At 36.0% G+C, this 10,868-nt stretch overlaps 1 protein-coding gene across 5 annotated transcripts in view; it reads right to left on the reverse strand.

Moving 5' to 3' along the window:
* The window catches only part of GPAM (glycerol-3-phosphate acyltransferase, mitochondrial), a 35,482-nt gene extending 31,496 nt beyond the window's left edge, over positions 1–3,986 (reverse strand). For 2 of the 5 annotated variants that reach the window (XM_039352645.1, XM_039352641.1), the window contains exons 1-2: positions 3,724–3,986; positions 1,032–1,136 (exon numbers count right to left, since the gene is read on the reverse strand). In XM_039352645.1, the coding sequence (XP_039208579.1) occupies positions 1,032–1,133 (102 nt within the window). In that variant the 5' untranslated portion in view covers positions 1,134–1,136; positions 3,724–3,986. Of the gene's footprint in view, positions 1–1,031; positions 1,163–2,677; positions 2,774–3,723 lie in introns of all 5 variants that reach the window. The other 3 variants (XM_039352643.1, XM_039352642.1, XM_039352644.1) reach the window with 3 other exon arrangements.
* Between the last annotated feature and the right edge of the window lie 6,882 nt (positions 3,987–10,868).

Genomic DNA, 10,868 nt, shown 5'->3' on the forward strand with positions numbered 1-10,868 from the left:
TTATGACCATAATCCTGGGCATAATTACAGTCATAAGTTGGGGATTACCTGTACATTTCTGGAAATCTTGTAGGAATAAATCTGAAATAATATAATTTTGTACTATATATTTTAATATTAATCTGAACTTTTTCTATAGATGTATTATTTTGAATGAAAGTGGTGCTAGGTTATAGTACGGTATTATTTTTTATCAATTATATCCTGCCCTAAGAACTGTGTATAGAACTATCTAAATGTGTTACAGATAGTCCTTGGGTTACAGCGGCAATTGGGACCAGGATTGCTATTGCTAAGGGGATGTGGTCATAAAACGCAATAACACGTGGCTGCATTGCTTAGTCACTGCAGCCCCAGCTGTCCCGGTTGCCATTGTACCCTCAAGATATAGGGGTCATTAAGGCAGAAGTGGCAGAAGTCCCAGGTAAGAAGATAGGGGTGCATACCATCGGAGTGAGGGAAGCCTAGAAAGGCTGGCAAAAGCTGTAAGGTGGGGAAGACCAACAGAGAATTTGTGAGGCCTAGTACAGGTTGTGCACAAGCACAGAAAGTTGCAGAGCTGGATAGTGAAGTGAGGTCCAAGTGCAGGAAGACTGTAAGGAGATGATACAGAAGAGTGAGAGTGCCAGGAGCCTGAAGGGACTTACTAGAGAAACTTGTGACCTTCTCTACTGGCTTCCCCATTGACTTTGCTTGTGGAAAGCCAACTGAGAAAGTCAGAAATACCAGTCATGTGACTGTAGGGTGCTGCAACCATCATGTGAACTGTTTATCAAGCACTTGAATCACAATCATGGGACTACAGGTGTGCTGAAGTGGTCAGAACTTTGAGGACCAGTCACAAGTACCACTTGTTCAGCACTGTGGCAATTTTGAATAATCTCCAAACAAATGGTTGGTAAGCAAAGACTATCTGAACATTCTTAATTTTTTCAAGAGTAATCTTACCTTACTTTTTCACCTTTCAATAGGACACTAGCGTTTTATCTTAAGAAACCTGGGAACACTGAACTAGCATGCATTTTGCTTACCCATTCTTCACTGGAATGTTTACATCTTGTGACAGTGCATTCTGCTGAAGATGACAAGTAGGAAACATCTATTGTTCCAAGTGACAAAGCCGTATCCTCCATGATCTATAACATAAATTCAGGCTCATGAGCTAAAAGAGGAAAATAATTTCAGCATTAAAGAATTAAGCATATTAATAAATAACCTAATTCACCTATCCTAAATGTATTATTAAAGCTGAAATCCTTGGCACATTCATGGACTTTACTTCCAAAATAAGAAAGTCATTCACAACAACAATTGGCAATTAAAAAGATACGACTACATAACTATACAGTATAGTATATCACTATAACTTGCTTTCTTTTTGTTCTCCATTCAGGATTCTGTAACTCATTCCAGACAAGCTTGTAATTATACTTCAAACTTATCTACTGGTTGTTCATAATTACCAAAATTGGTTATGATCAGAAGAAATTAAATTTGTGATCCATTCATACACAGAAAGTAAATGCATGCTTAATTATTATAAGATAAGAACAGGAGGAATTTAAACTAGTTTCCTTCTAATATAATTATACTTCTCTGTTGCAGAAGCTTCTAGGCAAATAAAGTTGAAGTCAGTCAGGCTTCAGAAAGCAGGAATGCAGAATATATTCTCAAACCATGCAAGGATAAAATGTCTGGTTAGCAGTTCAGTGTGTTTCACGCACCCAAATTATTTCAGCACATTGTCTGAGTCTACAATCAGAAGGTGTATGGTAGCACCTTTTTCGACTACCAAATTTTTTGAAAAGCAAAAGCTTTCATGAGCAGCTCTCTTTATAAGATGCATAGCGTAGCAAGACTGATGTAAGACATAAATTGGAATAAACCGTAGGAAGGGTGAGAAAGAAAAGGCAGATTAATTATGGACAATTATGGACAATTATGCTACCAAATCCAATTGGCTAAAGAGAAGCATAGCTGGCACACAAACATGTTGTTTCTCACCTGGGAATCTAGCAACAACTGAGAATCAAAGAACCCTCCCAGGCTATAGATCTGTACTTTTCTGAGAAACTTCATCCAGAATAGGATAAACTTATGGCCTAGTTTCCTATTGAACAACACCATCCTTACTTTCTCTACAGCAAGTATTACATTGTCACTTTTAGGACAAATCATATCTAACACGTACCAGAATCTCTGATGGTGAATTGACAAAGTCTAACTGCTATAGAATGTAAACTTGAATCTTAAATAAAATCTTATTTGGAACTGCTCCAGAAACTGGAGATAGGAAAATAGAAGAAGAAACAGATATAGAAACAAGTATGGGAAAATTTAAGCGCATGGTATTACTTCAGTACTTACACTGAAATCCCTAAACATTTTAATGTACATTATTGCCAAATTTGTAACTGAATGCTTCAATTATTTGGAGCATCCAAGTATTCTGGCAATGAAATATTATCGTGCATGTGAAGTTCTACCAACTCAAACATATTCAATCCCATACTCTTTAGATTGTGGATTAAAATTTCCAAACCACCCAGCCAGCATATTCACTGCTTATCTGATAACATACATTCATACATCAACAATCTAAGTACTGAAAGATAAACTAGAACAAAGTGACCATAAAAGCAATAGCCTGTAAGACTGGATCTTTGGATAAACTTACCTGAGACTAAATGTCACTGAATTAATTGGATTTATTTCCAATTCTATGAACATGAGACCGGACTGCAAATTGTTAAAGCTTCAGTTGTTACAAATGCTAGAAGAAGAAAAAATGGCATCTCCTTCAGAATTTGCTCAGATAATTTATATGCAGTAGCATGCACAAGCAGTGCTAGGAAAGTATATAGCCACTTTAAATGTTCTTCTATAAATAACAGAACAACTACTGCATTAAACACTAGTATCAAATGTTGGGTGTCCCTATATAGCAGAAAGCTACTGCCAAAGAGATTTCGCTCAAACAAGGGAACATTAGCAATCTAAGCCAAATTGGCTGAATGACAGAAGGGACTTTCAGGCAGAGTTAGTTAAGTACACCAATGGAATGCAAGTGAAAGACTGAAAGAAAAGAGGAGAAAAAACAGCCTATCTACCAAGGAAAATGGGTATTTTTTCAGGGCCTACTTTGAATCGAATCCAGATTTATCAGCCAGATTGCCATAGTTAAGAGAACTATACTAGCAGGCTCCAGACAGAACAGATACGAACAACTACAGATCACTTTCCACCATGTAAGAACTTTCCTCCATGCAATGATTAACGTGGGCTCAGGGATAAATCTAAAAAATATTTTTGTGGCACCATGCTGTTTCTCTACATTCTTATTCACATCTTCACAAAATATTGCAAAAGAAAGGAGGGGGAGAGGGGTTCTATTATTTCATGCTATGTACATTTCACTTGCTATCTCGTTCAAGCATGGGCCCAGAGCCAGATTCGGTATGCTATGTGCTCTTTTCAAAAATTAGTTCCTAAAATACTTTCCATTGTAATTAGTGCGGACACGGTTTGTCCCACGTTAATCTTACAGTTTATTTATGTATTGGCCAGCCGGTTCAGCCAAGACTGCAACAGCAAAAACACTGCTAGTTACCGACGGTGACCGTCTGCAACATATTTTTTGGCTTCAAAATCGTTCCCATGCAAACGTTTCACAAGCAGCCCAGTTTTTCCAGTGGTGCCAATTCCCCCCCCCCCCGAAATTACCTTCTTTTTTCCAGCGACGATACTAGCGGAGGATCAGCCTCGGGATAGAGGTTTTTAAGATCTCCTTTCGAAATATCCAGCAGAAATCTGTCCAAAAACTCTCCACGCGCCGGATCCTCTATCCCTTGACCTTCCGATCTCTGACCCTTTGGGAAGCAAGCGGACGCTACATCGACGCGGCTCCGACACGAGCTGCAATCCTGAACAAGACCTTGCCGGCAAGCTAGCGGGCAGGCTGACTCGTTCACGCCGCCCCAACAAGGAGGGCAGATGCTGACGCGATTTTCTGAGCGCCAGGCGCCAGCGAGCAGGAAAGAGGCCCAGCGCGCTCGCGTCAGCGGCCGCTGGAGCGCCTCAACGTGCTGCGGAAGATGCTCAGACGCCACCGAGTTGGTGTCTTCCAGGTGTCTTGGGCTGCCATCAGCCTTGGCCGGTGAAGTCAGACGGATAGAGGAGATTGGGAGTTGAGCGCGACTTCAGGGGAAGCTCGGGGTTCATCAGATCTTTCCGCTGTTCAGAGCTAGGTTCAGTAGGCTGCCGATTTTCTTAGGTGTAAAAGGGGTGGCAATTGGAGACCTTGCTTTACTCCAAACACAGGCAGTCTCCGAATATTCTGCAAAATTGTCTTAGAAGATCACCATAGTGAGGGCTGAAGCAAAATAATAAGTGTGTACAAAAATAAGTGCACATTATGGGATGATTTTTTTTTACCGTGCCTAATGATAATATTAAAGATAGGTGTGCCAAATAACAATATTAAGATAGCTGGTGGAGAGAGAAGGTCAGATAATAATCTGATATTTCTCTGTCCTGCAACAAAACCTGAAAAGCTCAGGTTGAAAAAGGCCATCAAACCAGGATGCCCTGAACAATCCCAGGCAACTCCAATAACAACTAATATGACCAGGGTGTGGGAAAAGACAGAAACAGCAAAAAAAGACAAGGGCTGTTTTTACCTGGACGCACCCTGCTACTTATAAAAAAAAGTCACTGTTAACTTGTATTATTTCTCTGATTTGTGTACCAGAGTTGTCTATGAAAGGACAAAACCTTTATCCTATCATTTGCTTAGGCGGAGGTTTGGTCCTTTTTTGCTGAGAATGCAATAAATGTGAATGTGACGAATACTAATTTTCACAAATTGCTTATCAACAATTGTAGTTGTATTTCTACATAATGCCAAGTCATAAGCACACAAACAACATTTCACTTTTCACCTTCCGTTATAAGTTTTATAGAATGACTCTTGCTGCTGGATTCAAAGTACAGTTATATTCACATTCATAATAAGCCGATTATTGTCCAATCAGTTCTGACAGACTAATCACCTCTTTGAAGTATACGTATTCCCACCACACTGTCAGTTTTGGGGGAAGCAATATTGTGTGAAGCACAAAAGGGAGGAAGCAATAGCAAGCAAATAAAATAAAATAAATATAAGAGATTTTTAAAAAGAAATGCTGCACCATATGCCAACACCATCCACAATTTCTCTCTATAGTTCTCTATAAATTATCTTTGCTTCTATCAGATCCTTAGAGCAGTTCTTGCATTGTCTTTATTCTCTAAATTTTTTAAGGATCATATCATCTACATTCAAACATTGCTTTCTCAGCTTTCCTTTTCCTCAGGAGTATTGTTTTTTTCATCATGGTAGATAATTTCAGCTTATTTCCCCATACATAAATTTGAATGAACTAATACTCAAGTTAAACCCAGCTCAAAAATCTCATGTGTATGAAACATCCCTGGGAAAATATTTCTTGTTTCAGTGTCTGTACTTAGGTATACAGGTATGTTTACATATGCATGTGATTGAAGGATATCCACAAGGAAAAAGGATTTTCTAGTACCATTTTTCTACCCATCATGCAGTATTATTATGCAGAGTGCAGAAAATGGTACCACTGAACTTTGCTTCTCTTCTACTTAATGTTTAACTATTTGTTGAGCATTCCACTTATTTTCAGGCATTATTTCCATCAGGGAATTTAGCAACAAGTCTTCAACTCATATTTATACAAAATATAACATAATTCAGACCTGCTCACTTTATTATGCACTTTCTCTCTATATACATACAATAAAGTCTCTTTTTCACATTCATACTTTTCCCAGTGACCTGAAGAGCACTAATCTGGTCTGCGAAACTTCTATCTAGCCAAAGTCCAAATGTTGCTCATTCTTATCTCTCATAGTCTTTCATTTGGAGTTCTACCAGACACCTTTCCAGACACACTTAACAACATAGTTTTTACATTCCTTCTTGCTACCTTTGTATACCTTTCAGTCATCGGATATATATTAACCATATACTTTAAAGAGCCTTCCGGTCTTTAGGTACGGTAGATGGTACCTTTCTCTCATTAACATTTCTGTAATTAATGCACTGCTTTTCATCCACACCTACTTCTCTTTATCAAAAATCCCTTTCACATTTTCCAGAAGCATAGCTGTGGCATTTTTCAGCATTATTTTCACTCAGTTCCAAGTACCTTTCACATTTTCCTTCCAGATCTTGTAAGTTAGAAAGATCACTGATCTGCAAATGGCTGTATGTGAGACTGTATTTCTGAAGCTGACTCTACAGGATAAGTTGGGAATACTGCTACTGTACCATTTCTCCCAAATACATGGTAACATCCTTAAACTATTCAGTATTACTGAATGGGCAATTATAAATTCACCCAAACTGCTAATCCTGGATTATTTTAACTTGGGAATCAGCCTCAAGAATTTATAATCACCATTTCAATTTTTGGTTTCTTTCAGATCACATTGGACTTGGCATATATGTCAGAGCAGATCATATGTAATCTGATATTAGGGGATATTTCCATGTGTCCTTTGTCAATTCCTTACGATGATGGGATAGACCATCATCCAGACTTCATAAGAATGATAGGTCCATTCAGAGGTCCACCCTAGGAACCTGGTGTATCACGATACTTCAGGAATTTTCTAAAAAGCCAGAAAGTATTTTTGTTGAAAATCAAATTGGTCTAAATATAGGCAAGCAAGACACTACAGACTCCATACCCCACCCCCCCGATCCAAGTTTAAGTGTGGATAAATAAAAAAAAATAGAATTTCATTACTTCACTCAATTACACAGTTTATTGTTTCCTGTTGTAATCTCATAAAGTATAAATTTGTCCTCTTTCACTTCAGTGAAAGTTCAGTGATTCCTGGTGAGGCTAAGTAAATAACAAGAAACACAGATATTTGAGCTCTTCCAAAATTGTTGCCCATTAGAAAAAGATATAGACATATTAGAGTATGATTCAAATTAAATATTAGAGTGTAATGAATCATTATACAAAAACAAATAACTTCATTTCCTTGGGCATTGTGCTCATCTGTACTAGGAATCAAAAAGGTTCCCACAAATACTACTTTCTTAAAGGCAGCTCCTTAGAGACTGCCAGACTTCCTGCTGCACCTGATTTTAAGTTCATAGTTTAAATTCATATTATTTTTGATTATGAAAAATAATATTCTGCTAATTTGAGCACCCTGCATGATTGCTTTATGTTCTCCAGGACAGTAGTTTTGTTGTGTTGTATTCCTTTTTGGTAGATTAAAAATAATCTTGGGAGAATGTATTTACTTTGAAGTAGTTTGCTAGAAATGCTGTACTTCAAAAACAAATGAAATCAACTAAAGCATTGGACAAGCGATTCCTTATTGTATATAGAAAGCTCTCAATTTTGTATTATAAGATTGTTTCTTGTGTGTGATGTTGCTATGGTATCAAACAAATGAGTACGGTTTTAGAGTTTTCTAAAAGGATGTCTGCTTCAACTGTGTAATTTCTTTTTTAAGAAATTCAGCTGCATTGTCCTTTAATGCTATTTAGTAAAAGCTACAATCTGTTTATATTGGAAATAATAGCAAGGTTTCCACTGCTACTTGCACAGTAAGCAATAGAAGCAATTATAATATATATTAATACAACATGCATGAACATATGGGCCATAAAATAATATAAATTATTTTTGTAGAATCTTTTTAGTGAAAATTTTTACTCATACCTTCTGCCTCTCTGTTAAAGCATTCTCTGCTCCACATTAGCAATTTGTGTTTGGAATTGCTACAGAACTGTTTCTATGTGGGAAAAAAGTATGGATTTATAGAACTGTGAGATATAACAAAAATTCCAAAAAACCAAAACCATACAGTGAGGGAAAATGAAGAAGGCTGAGCTAATTAACAAAGGCATTTTTGTTCTCATTGGTCACGTTTATCCTTGCCAGAGTACAAACAGTACCATATAGGCAACCAAATGTTCCAATATTAACATTGTGATAGTTGTTTGTAGACCTTTGTGGATTGGTAGTAGTTATGTTATTGCCTGATAAGGCTGTTCAGTACTTCTTTGATTATAGATATGTGTTATAACGGTTCAATTATTTCATTATCCTTCCTGTAACTGCAAAACAAAATGAAACAGAGAAGGAGATCACTTCTATTAAGCGATGGTTAGTCCTTACAATGAGCGTCTCTGCATTTGCGGAGCGGCAGAGATAGAAGACCTGGCTCACATACTATTTGATTGTTGCCTGTACAAGAGGGTGAGAGATAGGTACCTCAGTCTATATACCAAACGAATGACTCATTGGGATCCCCATATCAAAACAACTTACCTTATGTGTGGCCAGAACTTGAAAATAACATTTAACGCAGCACAGTATTTAAACAAAACGGTTCGGTTGAGATCTGCATATGTGGGACTGATTGGGGTAGATTGCAAGGGTGACTCCAAGATATAATTTTATCATATTTTGTCTATATTTTAAATTACTGTACTCTATTTTAATTTCATTTTAGACTGTATTTTACTCCAATTTCATCTTAAACCATATTTTACTCTAGTTCCATTTTAAACTGTATTTTATCAAATTTTATTTTAAATTGCTTTTATCAGACTTTGGTAATGATTTGTTTATTTATTTTATTTATTTATTTATGAGATTTATATACCGCTTTAAGTGCAAGCACTCTCTAAGCGGTGTACACCAATAAGCAATGTATATATATATATATATATATATATATATATATATTTACATTGCCCCCAACAACAAGGCTGAGTCAACCTTGAGCTGGTGAGATTTGAACCACTGACCTGCTGAACACAGTCAGCTAAAGTGGCCTGCAGTACTGCACTCTAACTGCTGCGCCACCTCGGCTGTTGCTGGAACTTTGCACTTTGATATGGCCCAAGGGCTAATCATAAAGATTTATTTTTATTATTATTATTAAGTGATGATGTCACTTATTAGTGATTTGCCACAGAGCCAGAATCTTCTGTTAACAGATAGTAATACTAGATTGTACTATGAAATTGTCATTCACTTACTTAAATACAGCATTTTTAAAAATTTATTTAGCCATACTGTATTTTTTTATGAATTTAGTGCTTTAAAGTTTTGTATTCTGATCTTCATCATAATTTATATTGAATAAAAAGCTTTGTTTTTATAAACATAGATAGGAGTGGACAGCAGAACAGTAATATAAATTTAACAGCACTTTTGTTAACCATGTTTCAATTATGCTAAATATCCGTATTATTTCATAGTCTAATCTTCTAGATTGAATAACATTGGATTGAGGATAGATGTCACCGCAGAAACATTTACAAACACCGTAGGTAGATTTATATATGTCTATAAGTTAAACACTATTATTGCAAAAAACAAAACAAAAATGCTGTAATAAATTAATCTATACATACAAACAAAATTATTACACAAAAACAAATCAACTTCATTCTTTGGCATTGAGCTCATCTGAATTAGGAGTCAACAAAATACCCACAAAGCTTACTCTCTTAAAAAGCAACAGCTTGGGGGTTGCCAAACTTCCTGCTACGCTTGATTTTAACATTTGTTTGGATTTTTTTCTTTTTAAATCATGTGAATCCAGGGCCAATTCCCAAAACTGATTTTAAAAAGAAAAAAAACACAACTTCCTCCTGAGTCCATATATCTTAAAGTATCCAAATTTTAAAAACACTGTTCTATAGTCTCTGATCTATCCTTTGTCTAACCCACATTTTCGTAACTATAGTTAACCGTTATGTGATTCTTTTTCCCCCATTTTTCTTCCTAAAGCTCTCCCACAAAGCACCTGCTGAATTAATGCCTGATTCATAATGATTAGAGATCAGTCAGAGTCATCAGGAACTGTCCATTCATAAGAGATAACTTAAATTCTCAAGCTAATTGTGACTGCTAAACTAGGCTTGTTTGGTTCTTCAAAGTCATGATTTGGTTTCTATTTAATATTTGTTTTAATATTTTTTCTATTTAATATTAATATCGTGTTTAATATTTCCACCATTGTAGAAGTTATGAGTTCTAGCCTCATAATTGAACCTGGCTTTAAAAACTGAGAATGAACAAGGATAGGCAATTATTGCAGAGTTGAAGGCCAAATTCCAAAAATAGATGGAGAAGGGAAAACGTTACTGTAGTCACCAAACAAATTTGTAATTTTGAATAAGAATTTCTAAAAAGCATTCAGCACACTGTATTGTGAGATGAAATAAGAAGCTTACTAATTATGAATTATTTCAATCCTATTGAGGGAAAGCCAATGTAGAGTCAAAGATATGTGAAAATTTTACACATAAGTGGTTCTGCAACAATTAAACATTATGTTAATCTTAACATGTCTTAGCTTCAACGTTCCCTTTTAACCCTTTTTTTAAAATGAAAAGGCTACTTTGTATGAATTTTCTTTCCCTATCCAGCACTTTCATGTTTAATGAATCTGATACCACATGGCCTGATACAGATAAAATAAATGATTTTCATTAACTTTTTAGTGTTATTGTTATTGTTACTATTAGCGCTTTTACTTTTTATATAACAATCATGTCTCTCTGAGATCAGGATCAAAGGCATTCAGCCTTCTCCCCAAACCATGATTGGTCTGTTATAGAAGCTTTCACTTTCTTCAAAGGAGAAATTTGCTGTTGAGAATTCTTTCTCTTTTATATCAGTTCTCATAACTTCCAGGATGCTATGGAACATAAGAAAATAAGATTTAGGGGAAATGCTCTTATTTTTAATGTTTTTCCCACAGAATAGACAAATAAATGAGAAGTATTTTTTTTTCTAATCTGAAGTAAAAAA

The sequence above is a fragment of the Crotalus tigris genome, unplaced genomic scaffold (genome assembly GCF_016545835.1).
Source record: "Crotalus tigris isolate CLP2741 ecotype Arizona unplaced genomic scaffold, ASM1654583v1 scf7180000018468.2839379, whole genome shotgun sequence".
Taxonomy (NCBI): Eukaryota; Metazoa; Chordata; class Lepidosauria; order Squamata; family Viperidae; genus Crotalus; species Crotalus tigris.